We start from the raw sequence: 18,280 nt of genomic DNA on the forward strand, positions 1-18,280 counted from the left end.
CTTTTGACCTGATGTACATTTGTGCACTTGCCTTTGTACATGTGTGTCAATAAAGAATTTCAATCAATCTTGACTAAAATTGCTAATGTATTGTTCCACTGATAAAGGACAGGGTTGCTCAACCGGAAGATAGAACACAAAACGGAACCAATATGGCGCCCCCCTTGTTTACACGCGGAATAAGGTGGATAGAGCCTGTGAGTAAGAGACATAAGTAGGCCCATAGTCTATTGTGTAGATAAGAAAGACATCCATTTCTATGTGTCAACAGGTGCATGTATTGGGGATTGAGGATTTAAACTGAAGAAACAGGAAGTAGAATCATCTGCTGAACACCACAGGTGCAGTTTGTGTTGTTTCAGGGACTCACTGAACCCTCTAGTGGCTGCAGCAAAAAATGCATGCAGGGATTAAAAATCCTATATGAATCCTTCTTTATTGTCATGCCTTGCCCTATAATAACAAACACAAAAGGTCAACTGGTCGTGTCACTGGGATTATCTTAATAAAACAGGTCCTGGTCTGATTCTGTGGTACGGTGGCCTGCATGGGCCCACTCCCAACCAGGCAGAGAAGGAGAGGTCCCTTCTTCTTTAGCTCAGCACCTGCGCCTCAACCACAGACCTCTGTGTGTTTCAACATGGAGGCTCAGGGTCCTGTTAGACGCCACGGGGGAGGTGGTGTATCAACCAGCCTGCAAGGCTCATCTCTGGAGAGACGCCAGTAGCTGGGGTCTGTTTCCTGTCGGGTCGTTACTAGAATTCACTCCGTATTATGTCACTCTTCGGGCGTATGAGTCTGATATGGAAATGCAATTGCTGGTATCCTGATTATTAATGTTTGTGTAGACGAAGCCTAGCCTTGTGCTTTTTATTTAGTGAAACCCCAAACCTCTGCTGAACACACGAGAACATACAGTTGATCCTTTTAATTGTTTATTACGATTATGCTTTATTAACCAGCACAACAGATAAGAGTCCCTTACAAGTACACAATAAGCACAAGGACTGAAACTTTAGAAGCAGTAGACATTATAAATCATAAACAGGTTTGCCGATATATCGGTCATAACTGAACATGTTCTGCTTTTCTGTTATTCCCAACAGAACACAAGGAATCAAAATTCAAAAGTATTCAATATTTAAAGTCATCACAACATGATTACCGTAATAGCTTTTCTAAGACCGCTTGCATTATGAATATAATATTAAATCTGCTTTAAATCAGGTTCCATGTTAGGCTTATCAAAATATAAACTGATATCAGAGCCCTGCAGTATGAAACTGTTAATGTCGGAAAATATACAAAATATTGTAGTATAAACAAGTTTTGATTTACATTCAACCAAAATTTGAAATACATTTTACATTAGAAATATAGTCTTTGTAAAACTTGCCTCACCCTATGGAACATTTTAAAAGTCTCTTCCTTTCATGGTTTATCATGCTAAACTTTTCAGAAGCACAAAAAAAGCAGTATAGTTGATAACATGTTCTTAAATCGTGTGTGTATTCATGTGTGAGCGTGTGTGTGTGTGTGTTTGTATTTACATATGAGTGTGTGTGTATTTAAACATGTGTTTGTGTGTGTGAATGTGAAAGTGTCTTTGTGGTTTGTGTATTCGAATGCGGATGTATGTGGGAAATGTGTGTATTCATACATGCGCACGTGCGTGTATGGGAGAAATTAACCATTACTTTTATATTAACTATGAGTATTATCAGGCCTATATACATCAGGCATACATTAATGGTGGAAAGTAGAGAAACCACCTCTGGACTCAGAGCAAGGGCCTCATAAGGCGCCAGGGAGCCTGGGGCCAAGGCTACTGTCATCCTCCCATTATTTAGATTAACTACAGTAGATGAACACATACTTAAAGGAACGTAAGGATATACCAGGACGGTCATATTACATGCAAAACAGCTCAGTTTGAATGGATAAGAGGGTCCGGGATCGGAGCCCCCGTCAGTGACTTTGCAAACCTCACTCTGCGTTGTTGTTGCTAGTTTGTGGGTAACAATAAAGTCTCTGTCAATACTTTTTCCGGACTCCCCGATTCCTCATGTTTATAGTTAGTTGAAGTGATAGATAATTCGGTTATAATTACACGTGCACGTGGGCTTGTGGGTATCCATACATGCATGCGTGTGTGTATGTATTAATATGTGTGTGTGTGTGTGTGTGTGTGTGTGTGTGTGTGTGTGTGTGTGTGAATCTGTATGCATGTGTGTGTATTCATATATATGTGGGTGTTTGTGCGTGTAGTAGTGTGTGTATTCATTAATGCATGTGTGAGTGTTTATCTATGCATGTGTGTGTGTGTGTGTGTGTGTGTGTGTTGTTTGTGTATTCATATATGCGTGTGTATTCATAAATGTGCGTGTGTGTGTTTATATATGCATGTGTATGTGTGTTGCTACAACCGACACAGAGACACTGAGGCACCACAACTCAATAACCCAAACCCAGGGAGGAGGTCCTCCTGGGTGAAGGTGGACTGGAAGGTGTGGATGAGTCTCAGTGTGTCTGAGGACCCTCCTCCACCTGGGGACACTCTGTAGTAGGACAGAGTGCCAGTAGGCCGGTCCAGATACACTCCTACTCTGGTAGAGCCAGCGGGGGGGGGACACGTGATTGTTCTTTGACCGTTGTACAGGGCATAGTAACCACCCTCATGACAATGAAGACACCAGGACTTGTTGTTCAATCCAAGCCAGCTGCCACCATTCCCTCCCCTCCTTGTGATTCCTCTGTATGTCACTCCTATCTCAACAGGTCCTTTCCACTCTACCTCCCAGTAACAGCGGCCAGTCAGACCCTCTCTACACAGCACCTGGGGAGAGGAGTCAAATCTCTTTGGGTTATCCGGATACGACTGATCCTCTGTAACCTCTGTCACCTTCCTGTTGTCCTCAGACAGAGAGAGTTGTCTGTTGGCCGTGTCTGGATCCAGTGTGAGTTCACAGGCATCTGAGGGAGAACAAGACACGATGAGCTGCTGAAAAATTCTTTATCATCATCATCATCATCATCATCATCATCATCATCATCATCATCATCACTAGGTCTGTTGTGTGACCTAAAATTTATAGTATAGTTTTATGGTATTTTTCTAAATTCTAACGATTTCATGGTATGACGGTATAATGTTTTTCGTGCATAATCAGGTATTCACTAGTGCTGCCAATTATGGCAAATTTTTAAACGACTAATCTTTCCACAAACTTTTCGAATAGTCGACTTATCTAAAGGAATGATTAAAAAAAGAATGTTAAAAATATTAAAATAAGTAATAATTGAAAGCAACCAGGCACGCAGCTACGCTGCTCACGTTTACACCTCGCCTTACACGCGTGCAAGGCGAGGTTTAAAACATTGCTGCCAAAGTAATATTAAGTAATATAACGTATATACCGTGCGTGTTCAAAAGCGCAACATGGAAAAGGGTCCCGTCTGAAACAGTGTCTCGCGGCGCAGCGTTCCGAATGTCGTGTAATCAAATATAACAGTATGGCGGTATATTAAAAATTCATATCCTAACAGAAATACACACCCTTTTACGGTGTGAACCGGTATACCGCCCAGCACTACTTCTTCTTATTCTGGTTTTGTTTCACGTGCCATCTACTCTACAAACATTACATAGAAAGACTAAATGTGATTGTTTGTATAACATGTATAAACTGCATCTACTCCCTCAACATTTACACTACATTGTAAATGTTGAAAGCCCCACTGATGGCTCCTATGAGATATCCAAGCAATAGCAATAGTACACATACGCACACGTACATATCTACACAAACATACTAGACTCCCCTCGGCCCAGGACCAAGAAGGAGGTGAGGTGGTTCTTGGGACTGGCGGGGTACTACCGGCAGGTCGTGCCGCACTTCTCGGACCTGGCCAGCCCCTTGAACGACCTCACCCGCAAGAGGGCCCCAGATAGAGCCCAGTGGTCGGAGCCATGTCAGGTGTTTGAGGCTATTAAAACAGCCCTCTGTGGGAAGTCGGTCCTATGTGCTCCTAACTTTGATCTCCCTTGTTCCCTGCAGACGGACGCGTCGGGGAGGGGGTTGGGCGCGGTCCTGACCCAGCGGGTGGAGGGTGTCGACCGCCCGGTGCTGTACCTGAGCCGGAAATGATCAGACCGGGAGGGTCGGACCAGCACGGTGGAAAAGGAGTGTCTCGCCATCCGATGGGCGTCGGCGCCCTTCGCTACTACCTTCTGGGGCGCGCGTTCACCCTCTACTCCGACCACGCCCCCCCTCCAGTAGGGCACTACCGGCAGGATCACGCGAGGATCACCCGGTGGTACCTCGCGTTGCAACCCTTTAACCTTCGGGTCGTGCACAGGCCTGGGGCGCAGATGGTCGTGGCGGACTTCCTCTCCCTCTCCGGGGAGGGGGGAGTGAGTTGGTCGGCCGGATGTGACCCCGGACTTTGTCGGGCGGTGGGGGTGTGTGGGGGGGGACGTGCGACGCCTGGCCTGCAGGGGGAGTATGGGCAGGTTGGGAGCACACCGGATCGGCTGGGGGGATTGGACCTGATTGCGGACACCTGCTCGCAGTCAGGCCAATCAGGGAGTGTATACTTATGTGCCTGCTTTGTGTTGTAGTAGGAGAGCCCGGAGCAAACGGACCAAAGAGATCCAGAGCGAGAGCGAATGGAGATCACACAAAAAACCCACACAGAGACGACTAGCGGGAATCCTCTGTTATAGTTTTGAGTCATTGTGTTTGCTTTCTAAAAGACAATGGACGAGCTCCCGCTGAGGGACGACAATTCTGCCTGCACGGACTCATTGAACTCATTACATAGACATACATAAACGGAAAACAAACACACAAGTACACATTTGAATGAACGGACTTCACCTCCTGCTGTGTGGGTGGACTTTCCATCTCTATAGTAAGTGTGTGTTGTGATGAATCAAACTAAACAGACACTTACACTTCTTGAGAGCTGGTTTCAGTCTCCACACTCCACCGTGCTCCACACTGGGGGGAAAAAGAAGTGAGAGGAGCATGTTGAAACATTCACCTTCATCATCTGCTCTCATCACTTTGTAAATAACATGAGTTACAGCTGCGTTTGAACCACTTCATCTAGCAGCGGGTTGAATCCTTGTAGGAGACTTTGTCCCTGAATGGTTTGCTGTCCTCTCCATACCTGAGAGTTTCCAGTCTCCAGCATCGATCCTCCAGTCCAGCTGAGAGCAGCATAGCTCCTGAGTCTCCTGGATGATTGTAGCTCAGGTCCAGCTCTCTCAGATGGGAGGGGTTGGAGCTCAGAGCTGAGGCCAGAGAAGCACAGCCTTCCTGTGTGACCAGGCAGCCAGACAAGCTACGCACGCGCGCACACACACACACACACACACACACACACACACACACACACACACACACACACACACACACACACACACACACACACACACACACACACACACACACACACACACACACACACACACACACACAGGTGTGAATTATTACTTTTCTGGATGTGAATCGGTCAAATACCTTCTGATAGTAAACCTTGTGGTATAATTCTTGGATCATTGAGTAAAACTGACCTGAGAGTTTCCAATCTACAGTGTGGACTCCCCAGTCCAGCAGAGAGCAGCTTCACTCCAGAATCCTGCAGATCATTGGTACTCAGGTCCAGCTCTCTCAGACTAGAGGAGTTGGAGCTGAGAACTGAGGCCAGAGCTTCACAGCATCTCTCTGACAGATGACAGCAATTCAGCCTTCACACACAAAAAAAAAAAAAATGTTAGGAACTGTGATTAAAATAACTTTCCACTTTTACTTCTTACATAATGAAGGAATTGTGTTTTTTTATTAATTTAACAAATATATACTAGTCAATATATTATATCCGTAAATGTCAATTCAGTATTTGGTGTAAAATGTAGATTATTGAAAATATGCTTTGTAGTGTTTGAAATTGGTTTTGAATATTAATATTATTTTTTATTGTAGCATTATTTATATTTTCTTGCATTTCTTGTACATGTCATTGTACAATTACAGTAGAACTACAGATATGTTATGTATATTATAATAACTTTTATAATCTATATTATGTATATTGTGTTGTGTGTATGGTAAAACTTGTTATTAGTGAACCTACAGAGATGTTTTGGAGGCTTTAACCACTGGCAGCAGCCTCAGAAGACCCTCCTCTGAAGCAGAGTATTTCTTCAGGTCAAACACCTCCAGCTCCTCTTCTGATGACAGTAAGATGAAGACCAGAGCTGACCACTGAGCAGGAGAGAGGGATTCTCTAGAGAGACTTCCTGATGTCAGGAGCTGTTGGATCTCCTCCACTAGAGAACGGTCGTTGAGCTCATTCAGACAGTGGATCAGATTGATACTTCTCTCCAGAGAAAGATCTCCATTTATCTTCTTCTTGATGTAAGACACTGTATTCTGATTGGTCTGGGAGCTACTTCCTGTCTGTCCCAGCAGACCTCGTAGGAGAATCTGATTGGTCTCCAGCGAGAGGCCCAGGAGGAAGCGGAGGAACAAGTCCAGGTGTCCATTCTCACTCTGTAAGGCCTTGTCCACGGCACTCTGGTAGAGATTGAGTATATCTTCAATGCAGGTTGGTTGTTCTTCGGAGAGAAGATTGACCCCAGTTTTGAGAAAGAACTGAAAGACATAGAGGGCAGCCAGAAACTCCTGGATGCTCAGATGGACAAAGCAGAACACCTTGCCATGGTACAGCCCACACTCCTCTTTAAAGATCTGGGTGAACACTCCTGTTTGAGAGGCTGCCCTGATTTCAATTTCACACTCTGCCAGGTCTGACTCGTAGAAGATCAGGTTGCCTTTCTCCAGCTGGTTAAAAGCCAATTTTCCCAGAGAAAAAATGATTTCCCTGCCCTCTGAACTCCAGTCTGGATCTGTTTTAGCCCTCCCATGGTACTTCCTGTCCCCCTGTATGGACTGAACAAGCAGGAAGTGACTGTACATCTGAGTCACGGTCTTGGGCATCTCCTCTCTTCTCTTGGATGTTTTGAAGTCCTCCAGAACTGTAGCTGTGATCCAACAGAAGACTGGGATGTGACACATGATATGGAGGCTTCGTGATGTCTTGATGTGGGAGAAGATTGTGCTTGCCAGCTTCTCCTCTCTGAATCTCTTCCTGAAGTACTCCTCCTTTTGTTTGTCAGTGAACCCTCTCACCTCGGTCACCCTGTCAACACACTCAGCAGGGAGCTGATTGGCTGCTGCAGGGCGTGTGGTTATCCAGATGCGAGCGGAGGGAAGCAGGTTGCCCCTGATGAGGTTTGTCAGCAGCACGTCCACCGAGGTCGGCTCTGTGACATCAGTCCAGATCGGGTTGTTCTGGAAGTCCAGAGGTAGTCGACACTCATCCAGACCATCCAAGATGAAGACAACTTGGTAGAGGTCAAATGTGCAAATTCCTGCTTCTTTGGTCTCAATAAAGAAGTAATGAAGAAGTTCCACCAAGCTAAACTCTTTCCCTTTCATTAAATTCAGCTCTCTAAATGTAAGGAGAAATGTGATGTTTATGTCTTGGTTGGTTTTACCTTCAGCCCAGTCCAGAGTGAACTTGTGTGTTAAGACGGTTTTTCCAATGCCGGCCACTCCAGTTGTCAATATTGTTCTGATTCTTTGATATTGGTCAGGTAAGGGTTGAAAAATGTCTTCACATCTGATTGGTTTTTCCTCCCTGGCTGGTTTCCTGGAAGCTGTTTCAATCAGTCTGACCTCATGTTCCTTGTTGACCTCTCCACTGCTTCCTTCTGTGATGAAGAGGTCTGTGTAGAAGTCATTCAGAGGTGTTGAATGTCCTGCTTTAGCGATTCCCTCAAACATGCACCTGAACTTCTCCTTCAGATGAGACTTGATGTTACGTGTGCACTGAACAGCAGTAGAGCCTTAATGACAAAAGAACACAAGACAAAAGTGAGTGGATAGTGTCATCAGTGGAATAAAATATCCTCATGCAATGGTTTGTATGATATCGTACGAAAAGTTATGTGTACATTTTGAACATTCATCCAAATTTCTATCAGCATTCTCAGTGGAATATGCAATATTATGATTCATTATTACGAATCTACATCAATTCTTTCGGGTCTCACCAGCAAATAGAACAATCTCCATCTTTGCTTTGGTGGTTGATATGGACGCTATGAATACTGAAAACCAAACATGGCTGATTTTGCCCTTGTTTTAGCATAAGAATGCATTTTGATGATGACTGTAACTTTTTGTAAGATATCATGCGAATTTGTATCAGACCAGCCTGAGAGGAAACAAGTCAAGAGGAAACATTTCCTCTTAAATTATCAACATCATGATATTTAGAGGCTTCATTCCTTATGGTCGTGAAAAGGACTGCATGTTACAGATTCAAAATGTTCAGGTTTATTACGTTATTTACACAGACTTATGATTGGTGTCTTGAGAGTAATAATGATTGTGAATCACTGGTGACTTGCTATGCTGAAAGACCAAGATAGTGTTGCATCTCTTCCACTGAGAAACTCTGCTGTTGATCTGCAGCATAATGTTCAACATTCTTCAACCCGATAAACCCACAATACCCCTACATATCTGGATCAGACCATTTAATTTGATACCCCCACATAACCATACATATCTGGATCAGACCATCTAACCCAGAATAGGAAAGACCTCCAAATTGATGGTAGAAATGCAGAAATCTCACATTATGTAATTTAATTTGCTGAACAAATGCTGAACTAGCCCTGTTTTCAAGATTAGAGAACCTTACCGCCCCCCAGTGTGTCGGCCAGTTCCTTCTGGTTCATCTCCATCAGGCAGAGCTTTGTGATGTCGGCCACTCCCACTTTGGCACGCCTCCTCTGCTCCTCATTCTTACCATCCACCTCCTCCTCTTCCTCCTCCGTCTGACTCTCTGAGCATTGTGGGAAGAGAACCCTCCAGACCTTCTTCATCTCCTTGTCTAGAAAAGCGTGTGCCTTCTCCTCAGCCCTCTGGAATAGAAACGAACATCAAGGAGAACTTTACTCTGAACTAACTGAGAACATCAGAAGCATCTGTCCTGGATTCACGTCCCACTGGTCTAAAGAGGGAAGCTTGGATAATTGTACCACCACAAGAGATGCTTTCTAATGTTCCTGTAGAGCTAAAGTCAAATGTCTACACACCTTGATCAGCTCTGTTTGCTGCTGTACTGACTGAGCACTGGTAACCTTTGACCTCTTCTGGTGTTGTCTGTGGAGAACAAGCACACACACACACACACACACACACACACACACACACACACACACACACACACACACACACACACACACACACACACACACACACACACACACACACACACACACACACACACACACACACACACTTTGGATCTATTTTTCCTGACTTACATACATTAAGTCAGATAAATCCTCTTCTGTTTGAAACTCCTACCTATCCTTTCTGGTGGGGCGTCCATCTTTAAATTCAGGAGGTCCATCCATAGACCGGTCAGTCTTCATGGTGACACAGCTGGGTCCAGGGGAGTCTGCCCTCTCCTGCAGGACTTGCCTAGAAAAACAAGAACCAGGATTTAGGGATGTTTGTTATATGCTGTATTTTTATTATCTCTGCTCAATCCTCACCTCTTCTTAATAGATAGATTTCCCTCTTTAAACACTTCAGGAGGATCCATAGAGCGGTCACTCTTCATGGTGACACAGCTGGGTCCAGGGGAGTCTACCCTCTCCTGCAGGACTTTTCTAGAAAAACAAGAACCAGGATTTAGGGATGTTTGTTAAATGCTGTATTTTTATTATCTCTGCTAAATCCTCACCTCTTCTTAATAGATAGATTTCCCTCTTTAAACTCTTCAGGAGGATCCATAGAGCGGTCACTCTTCATGGAAACACAGCTGGGTCCAGGGGAGTCTGCTCTCTCCTGCTGCTCTGGGCTTCAACACACACACAGCTTTTACTCAGACTAATGATGGAGTCATGATGTATCACTGCTGAGCTCTGAGATGGACGACAGTCACAGACAGAGAGTTCCTCTTCTTACCTCTTGGGTTTGCTCTGGAGGCCATGTTCCCCAGACGGAGTGCTTTTAGAGGTAGGACCCCCCTCCTCTCTCTCCTCATCCATAGTAGACTGGAGACCTGGACAAAAACACAACTATATTGTTTCTGTGGATCACATGATGACTTAGCCCCCCCTATCATTTCGTTCTGAAATCTAATATCCTACTTTTTTTTTTTACAGAAGCAATGACAGAATGTCGGCAGGGTCATGTAATGCTGCGTAGCATGATAAGCATGATAAGGTGCAAGGAGCAGAAGAAGTTGACATGGGTGCTAATTTTCAGTTGAAAAAAAAACGCTGGCATTATTTTATCAGCTGAGGGCATATTGCCATAGCAACGTGAGCTAATCAACAAGTACCACATGTTCTAATAATATGAGAAGTGGGGGGGGGGGGGAGCGAGCGGCAGTACGGGACTTAGTGTTTTATTTATTTAAAAAAATAAAGTTTTGTTTTAACTGAAATTTAGCACCCTTTTTTTTTTGCATCAGAACAAGATTTTTTTGCATCAAAAGTTTTATAAAAATGAATGGGTCCCTGAAAGTGAGACAACGTAGTTTATTACCCCCGAAATAGTGGTATGTTTCTCATATTATTAATCTAGTACATATTGTACCAATGTGTTTCAGTAACTGTGTCAATAAAAAAAAAGGGGGAAATATGGTCCCATCCATTGATTATTCCTTCATCCAAATAGTCTTTTTTCCCTTCATCACTTTATTGATTCAGAACTGCATTATTTAGCTGACACTGCCAGCTTTTGGCTTAGACATACAACAGCATATAACTAATAAAATAAAGGCTGACAAATAAAAAAATCTTGGACAGGACTTTATATACTTCCTAGAATCGCCCCTGGGCCTAACTAACATACCGTTTTCATTTTGGAACGGAAAACCTAGGGTTACCGCAAACCCTGTGTATCTACCCTGGTTACAAAACGATGTACGCCTCGTACTGATGTCCTGAAATTATATTTTTAATTAATATATGTATGGATTTATATTACATTTATTTAAAACAAGGCACATTTGTGTGTGGATCAGAAATGTGTTTGTGAAACTTATTTTTGTTTATTGATTTATTTTACATTTATACATACCGATATCCATTTTGCGTGTGCATTGAAATGTATTTGTGAGAAGAACGTAATTTATCTATAAATCACAAAATACATTTGTGAATCCTTCTCTGTGCATTCATTATTAATGAGACTGTTCTGACCCCATACCTACAAGCCGCAGCGATACACAATAGGGCCTGTCTGCCCTCCCGTTTCCGACCCCTCGCCTGTCTGACCACCCGTCTGTTGTAGAGTTCCTGCCGGTGTAAGTGCCATATTGGCTCGGCTACCAGATCGGCTCGGGGTCCGTCGTCTGCTGATTACGTCACACAATACGCTATCTACAGCAATAAGGTATTTTATGGCTTAAATTAAAGAGCCTGTAATGATCTTTCATTTTGAACATAGACCATTCCCAACCTATCTGTATGGATAGTTTTCTTCTAAAAACAAAACATCCCTCGGAATCATCTTGGCTGTTAAGATAAGCCGTCCGTGTTGCCAGATTGGGCACATTTTCAGCCTGATTTGGCTACTTTGAATCACGTTAGGCTGGAAAAACGGGACATATGCCCAATCTGGCAACACAAACCGAAACTAGACAGACCTACTCGCGCTCACACATGTGCTCGCTGTGGTTGCTATGACGACAGCCAGAGCTACAGCACAAAACAGCCAATCACAACTGTCCCTTAGCAGCCAATCACAATGTAGCCTACGCCCATTCAAGCGTACAGCCAATGATATTGTGTAACGTAATCAGCAGACGACGGACCCCGAGCCGATCTGGTAGCCGAGCCAATGTGGTACTTACACCGGCCTGTCTGCTTCCCTGTTTCCTGCCTGTCGCCTGCCTGTCTGCCCTCCCGTTGCTCACTTTACTGTTTGCTCTCCGCCTCCCCGATCCTGTACCGAATTAAATCCTTGAAACTGTCCAACTTTCGTCTGTCCGTGCACTTGGGTTCTGCCTAACCCCCCCATTACAGCAACTAGTTATTGATGGCCTGACCCATATTCGTTTGTTGAAACAGTTTATCTCTCTGAGATCAATGTGTCTTTTTTTAGAATGTATTAAGACAGTGAGAATAAAGAAAAAATGACGCATAGTAAACTGTACCTTAGCTTCTCCGGGTTGAAACGTGTGCTGCCTCGTGTCGTACGAAAATATAAAAGCACCAAAGGAAAACTTAAACTAAGTGTTTCGAACCGAGACAATACATCAACACGGTTCTAAAGGTTCTGAGAGTAAAGACTAAGCTGTTGGGCTCCTCAGTGTGGATGAAAAATCAAATGAGGAAGGAGACTTGGAAAGCAGCTAACTATGTGTACATCCTTTATGATGGTCATAACTGTATGTTAAGCAAAGGTTTGAAGCCGTATCAAGGACCATTTCCCAGAACCCGCATCATAAACCCGGAGGCGTTACGCCTTCAGCTTCCTCGTTCCATGAGGATCCATCCAACCTTCTATGGCTCCTCCCCCTCAGCTCGTCGACCGAGGCCCCTGGGCTAGTTAAATCGAGCGCAACCTTCCCGCAGGAATCTCTAACCTCCGATTGGTGGGTGGGCGTCTCCTGTTTGACAAAACCAAAAAGGCAGCACGAGCACACTTAACATAGTTTCTGCTGTCAAAAAGTCTGTCAACAGGCTTATTTTAGTCGGCAGTGTCTTGTAATGCTGCGTAGCATGATAAGCATGATGAGGTGCAAGGAGCAGAAGAAGTTGACATGGGTGCTAATTTTCAGTTGAAAAAAAACGCTGGCATTTGTTTATCAGCTGAGGGCATGTTCATTGCCATAACAACGTGAGCTAATCAACAAGTACCACATGTTCTAATACTATGAGACTCATGAAAAAGCCCTCAGCTTGTAAAAGGTGTGGGGGGGGCGAGCGGCAGTACGGGACTTAGTGTCTTATTTATTTATTTAAAAAAATAAAAAATATCTGTCTCCTAGGGTGGGAATGACAGAAAATAATTAAGAGCCACTGGTCTAGAACATGTTGTACTTGCTGATTAGCTCACGTTGTTATGGCACAGCCAGTTTATTCTCCAAAGTTATGGAACACTGTGAAAACTGTATTATTTCGAGGAAAGTATATATTTAATTAATATATTTATGAATTTATATTACATTTATTTAAAACATGGCACATTTGTGTTTGGATCAGAAATGTGTTTGTGAAACTTATTTTTGTTTATGGATTTATTTTACATTTATACATACCGATATCCATTTTGCGTGTGCATTGAAATGTATTTGTGAGAAGGACGTAATTTATCTATAAATCACAAAATACATTTGTGAATCCTTCTCTGTGCATTCATTAATAATGAGACTGTTCTGACCCCATACCTACAAGCCGCAGCGATACACAATAGGGCCTGTCTGCCCTCCCGTTTCCGACCCCTCGCCTGTCTGACCACCCGTCTGTTGTAGAGTTCCTGCCGGCCTGTCTGCTTCCCTGTTTCCTGCCCGTCGCCTGCCTGTCGGCCCTCCCGTTGCTCACTTTACTGTTTGCTCTCCGCCTCCCCGATCCTGTACCGTATTAAATCCTTGAAACTGTCCAGCTGTCGTCTGTCCTACCCATCAACTTGGGTTCTGCCTAACCCCCCCATTACAGCAACTAGTTATTGATGGCCTGACCCATATTCGTTTGTTGAAACAGTTTATCTCTCTGAGATCAATGTGTCTTTTACAGCAGGACCCTGAAAACACTGAACTTGAATATTTTAGAATGCATTAAGACAATGAGAATAAAGAAGAAAATGACGCATAGTAAACTGTACCTTAGCTTCTCCGGGTTGAAACGTGTGCTGCCTTGTGAAACGCGTGCGCGCGCGCGTGCGTGCGTGCGTGCGTGCGTGCGTGCGTGCGTGCGTGCGTGCGTGTGGCACCAAAGGCTCTTCAACCACTCCAAACAGCACCACCACACACACACACCTGTGCCGGGCCTGAGTGGGACAGCCCGGGAGCTACACGATGCAGACAGGCACGCCCCGATTGGGGGGAGCGATTTGGGGGAGCGGGTGGGGGGCTTTTTCTATGTACAAGCCATTGAACTGAAACCCTGAACTGGACACAGATGTCGTGCCTCCAGACCAACAAAAACAAATTGACACACAATTGAAATATCCACTAAAGAACCCATTCTAGTTTCTGAAGGAATTACTTAAAATCAATGAGGCCTTCATATTATAGCATATATTTTCCTATATTTCTCCATATGTTTCAATCAGAACATCAATAATATAGATCTTCTGACCCGTATTCCTTTATTCAAACAGGTTCTCTCTCTGAGATCAACGTCTCTTTTACAGCAGAAACCTGGAAACACTGAACTTGGAGTGAAAACCGATTAATTTAGGATATATTAACACAGTGTGAATATAGTACCAACAATCGAAAGAAAAACATGACGTAGGCCTATAGCAAAACGTACCTTAGCTTCTCCGTGATGAAAACGTATGCTGCCCCGCGTCGTATGAAAATATAAAAGCACAAAAAGTCCCGATACAGAACTATAACACGGTTCTAAAGGTTCTGAGAGTATAGATTTAGCTGCTGGGCTCCTCAGTGAGGAAGAAAAATGAGGAAGGAGACTTTGAACAACAGCATACGTAGTATGCTGTTGTTCAAATATTTATTCAGTGATGAATTGATAATATGAGATGGAGCAAAGGTTTGATAAGGTCCCTATAAAGCTATAAACCACCAGGTCCCAGTAATGATGTTCGAGGTGAAAACAGTGGAACTAAAGTTACGCCTATAAATAGGCTATAAAGTTCTGCTGTACTTTGCATCGTCCGTGGTGAAATCATGTGACTCCCAACGTATCAGAATTCAGCTGGGAGAAAGCAAAGGAAACGCTTTTAATTTGAAGGAGAAGGAAACGACTAAAGCTTTTTCAGAGTAGGAAACAGACAACCACCCAAACAAACATAGAAAATAGATCTTTCTGAAGCGTATCCACGCCGTCAGAAACACCTCGGATCAAACCAGGACACAGTCCTGGACCTGGGAACGTCCTGTCATTAAAACAATAAATCATTAACTAAGTAAAGATGATTACTTGTACCACACACACACACACACACACACACACACACACACACACACACACACACACACACACACACACACACACACACACACACACACACACACACACACACACACACACACACACACACACACACACACAGGGCCGGAGTGGGACAGCCTGGGAGTTAAATGATTCAGACAGACCCACCCCAATGAAACCCAGTACTTGACACAGCTGTAACTGCATCCTATCCTTTGTTTAACTCCTATATTGTGCAGTGTACACACCTGTAGCTGTGTTTCCTCTTCCTCCTCCTAGCCCTGTCTCATCAGCATCACTGGGCTGACTCAGTTCTGTGGCTGCAAAAATAAATCTGTGGCTACATACATGCTACCACCTTACAACATTTGTACTGATAATCATACGGATACTGATGGTTAACAAGCTTCTTTTTCTAAAATCTGCCCATTTACATCTTCTTCATTGCCTTCTCCCATTTATTTGTTATAGCGTGATGGCAAACCTGGTCAGCTAGTGATGAAATAAAAATTGAGGGAAGCTTTCATTTGAATAAAAGCTGCCCCCAATTAAATGCGACATAATTATGACACTTCGCATGCTGGCAACTAATGCTAAATTCCAAGCTCCCTGCTTTAACTCCTAGCATTTCACCTGCAGTGTCTTTGCACGATGCTCGGAATCTGAATATATCGTTATTTTTAAGCATTTCGCTGCATCCTCCTCCAGTGTTGAAGCATATCATATTATGAATTCCGAGGTGGAGGCAGACAAGTGTAGGTAAACGTACAGTAAGTGAAGCGATATACATTTATACATATTGATATTGATCATTTATATCTAATAAGGACTTTGATTCGTTATCCCATTGGCAGAATAGTACGTTTTATTTATTTTAGATAGCAGTAAGTGAATTGCTCGTTCTGTGTAAAACTATAGTAGAAAAGAAAGTAGTAACACATGACGATATTTTCCAGCAATGTCAATCCATATGCATAAAAGTTTATTTGAAGTAATTGAGATAACTTAAGACGTATACTGTAAATGTGTCTGCTACTACTACAGAACAGGTCAAATATATGGTTACATAATGGCGTGAAAGAGAGAGAACAAGAGACTTTACAAACACCTTGAGTGCCTCATTTCAATTTCCGACATAAAAGGTAATTTTAATTGGTTTGTAACCTGTAAAAACTAGTCAACAAGTAGAGGACAGTTGAACCCATTACAGATCACAATTGGCATTAATCTTTCCGCCCCAGAATCATTTTTGGAGCTTTAAAGGAATATGTTTGTTGTGGGGAACGCACTAGTTAACATCTGCTATAAGAGACAAATACCAACACCACGTACCTAGCCGGGCCACACACATTCCATACTCAAAGCTGGAATAAAAACAAGGAAGTCCAAACGAAACCCATCGTATACGTCTGTCTCGTGTAGAAGACCAAATACATATTGAGTAGAAAGAAGTATTGCACAACGCATGTTACGAAGAGAAGCTGAAGTAGTTACATTTAAAATGGACTGGATGAAAACGGGTTCTTGAGGGGATCCGCGTGTTGCAGGATCCCAGGATCCCAGCCTCCAGGGAACCCATCAGGAGCCAAACAATCTGAAGAGCGAAGGAACAGTATTATCATTTCAAACCATCACTGGTATTTGGGGGTGGACGCTGTTTTTTATGCAGTAACAAACTTGTTTGGTTACTTGCATCCAGTAGGTTTCAACGAGAGCCACACACAAAAATGGTTTAAGGCATTCCTGTAGATTCCTGCACTAAAATCAGTGTGGCATTTTTAAAGTGGTGATATTATGCCACCAGGTGTGAGTGTGATTAGCCATTACAAGCCGTAATGGCTTGCTGGATGATCCATCATCCGGCATACAACAAAGTGGGCACTCCTACTTGACATGTCGCTAAGGCACAGGGAAGGGCAGAATTTCAAACAGCTAGTAATGGCTATTCACACTCACACCATTCATAACATTAATAATTCAATACGAGTCCCTGTTAAACATTTTCCCAAACAGTCAGTCAAGCTTGAAATAGGCCAGTCTACAAGGTTCAGAATACTCACACGACCATGCAGAACATTATGAAGACGTTCCACAAAGCAATGAAGACGCGAAAGTACCGCAGACTGAGCAGAAATTCTCTGATATTGTCGCCTGTAACACACACAAACACACACACACACACACACACACACACACACACACACACACACACACACACACACGAGTTTAGAGAAATCAGGTTTTTTTATATGCATTTAAACACTATCTTTCCTTAGTAACAAACGTGGACCTACCCGTTTTCGGCCTCCCGCCTTCATCCCCAAATCCTTGGGATTCCTTCCTCTTGCTGTGAAACACACATTACACCATCAGTCTGACTCCACAATGTAGATACAACCATTATGACACTTCACACAGACGCACGATGGAGCGATGACAACAACATAAGGATAACTGGTGGTACTCACAGTTTGAAATTCAGCACAGCGCCTGCGTTTATAAGCAGGGTCCTAAAAGAAACGGGGGGGAAAACATGACTTGAGTCGTGCTGTCTGACAGCCCAGTGCTACTCCACAGAGCATACTGGTGAGGTGGCAGCAGCCAGCAACCAACAAACCGATAACACCAAACAACACAATCCACGCTAACATGGACACACACCCACACACACGGAGCAGATAGTTGACCTTAAAAACATCGCGGTGCAAAATTAAATGCACTTATTTACCCGAATATCAACAGATCTCCGATCATCTTGTTCACATCGCAGGGGATCACAACATCCGGTTCCGCTCACGTCACATGCACCTGACCAATAGCCGGCGTTCATGACTCAACCCCGCACACACACATTACAAGTACTACGCAGCGCACCGATAATAACAACACAGTTACACATGAATGCAAAATTAATAATTATTAACAATTTTGTAAATTCTACTTAAACTAAATATCCATTCGGTTTGACGTACATTTCCCCCATATAATACATTTTATTCATTGATACCTTTATGCATTCGGTGTTTTTACGTTTTTGCGTGTAAATCTAATCTGAAT

The 18,280-nt window shown here is 43.5% G+C and overlaps 2 protein-coding genes across 6 annotated transcripts; both read right to left on the minus strand.

The window, feature by feature from the left end:
* Window positions 1-534: 534 nt before the first annotated feature.
* LOC130393557 (NLR family CARD domain-containing protein 3-like) lies at window positions 535-14,862 on the minus strand. Of its 5 annotated transcripts, none has more exons than XM_056604239.1 (13): window positions 14,083-14,180; window positions 12,691-12,714; window positions 10,059-10,155; window positions 9,835-9,951; window positions 9,644-9,760; window positions 9,453-9,569; window positions 9,179-9,245; window positions 8,782-9,004; window positions 6,142-7,918; window positions 5,582-5,755; window positions 5,176-5,349; window positions 4,957-5,003; window positions 535-2,973 (listed from the first exon to the last, which is right to left on the minus strand). In XM_056604239.1, the coding sequence occupies exons 3-13, from the start codon at window positions 10,139-10,141 to the stop codon at window positions 2,420-2,422; spliced, it is 3,450 nt and encodes a 1,149-aa protein (XP_056460214.1). In that variant the 5' UTR covers window positions 10,142-10,155; window positions 12,691-12,714; window positions 14,083-14,180; the 3' UTR covers window positions 535-2,419. The 5 variants fall into 5 exon arrangements, with proteins under 5 accessions (XP_056460214.1, XP_056460210.1, XP_056460212.1 ...); XM_056604237.1 differs by lacking the exon at window positions 14,083-14,180 and adding an exon at window positions 13,929-13,978 and having other exon boundaries at window positions 536-2,973; window positions 12,259-12,714; XM_056604235.1 differs by lacking the exon at window positions 14,083-14,180 and having other exon boundaries at window positions 12,691-13,915.
* Window positions 14,863-16,452: 1,590 nt separating this feature from the next.
* smim7 (small integral membrane protein 7) lies at window positions 16,453-18,058 on the minus strand. Its single transcript, XM_056604246.1, has 5 exons — window positions 17,952-18,058; window positions 17,692-17,733; window positions 17,518-17,570; window positions 17,284-17,374; window positions 16,453-16,817 (listed from the first exon to the last, which is right to left on the minus strand). Exons 1-5 carry the CDS (start codon window positions 17,975-17,977, stop codon window positions 16,802-16,804), a joined length of 228 nt encoding a protein of 75 aa, XP_056460221.1. The 5' UTR covers window positions 17,978-18,058; the 3' UTR covers window positions 16,453-16,801.
* Between the last annotated feature and the right edge of the window lie 222 nt (window positions 18,059-18,280).

The sequence above is a fragment of the Gadus chalcogrammus genome, chromosome 12 (assembly GCF_026213295.1).
Source record: "Gadus chalcogrammus isolate NIFS_2021 chromosome 12, NIFS_Gcha_1.0, whole genome shotgun sequence".
In the NCBI taxonomy this organism is placed as follows: domain Eukaryota; kingdom Metazoa; phylum Chordata; class Actinopteri; order Gadiformes; family Gadidae; genus Gadus; species Gadus chalcogrammus.

Excerpts from the sequence above, each read along its gene's own strand:
- LOC130393557 (XM_056604235.1), bottom strand. The coding sequence starts at position 12,757 with ATGTTAAGTGTGCTCGTGCTGCCTTTTTGGTTTTGTCAAACAGGAGAC. Across the intron at positions 9,952-10,058 it reads CTCCAGAGCAAACCCAAGAG|CCCAGAGCAGCAGGAGAGAG; the intron begins GTAAGAAGAGGA and ends TGTGTGTTGAAG. Across the intron at positions 9,005-9,178 it reads AGCAAACAGAGCTGATCAAG|AGGGCTGAGGAGAAGGCACA; the intron begins GTGTGTAGACAT and ends TTTCTATTCCAG.
- smim7 (XM_056604246.1), bottom strand. The coding sequence starts at position 17,977 with ATGATCGGAGATCTGTTGATATTCGG. Across the intron at positions 17,734-17,951 it reads GGAGATCTGTTGATATTCGG|GACCCTGCTTATAAACGCAG; the intron begins GTAAATAAGTGC and ends CGTTTCTTTTAG. Across the intron at positions 17,375-17,517 it reads AGGCGGGAGGCCGAAAACGG|GCGACAATATCAGAGAATTT; the intron begins GTAGGTCCACGT and ends TGTGTGTTACAG.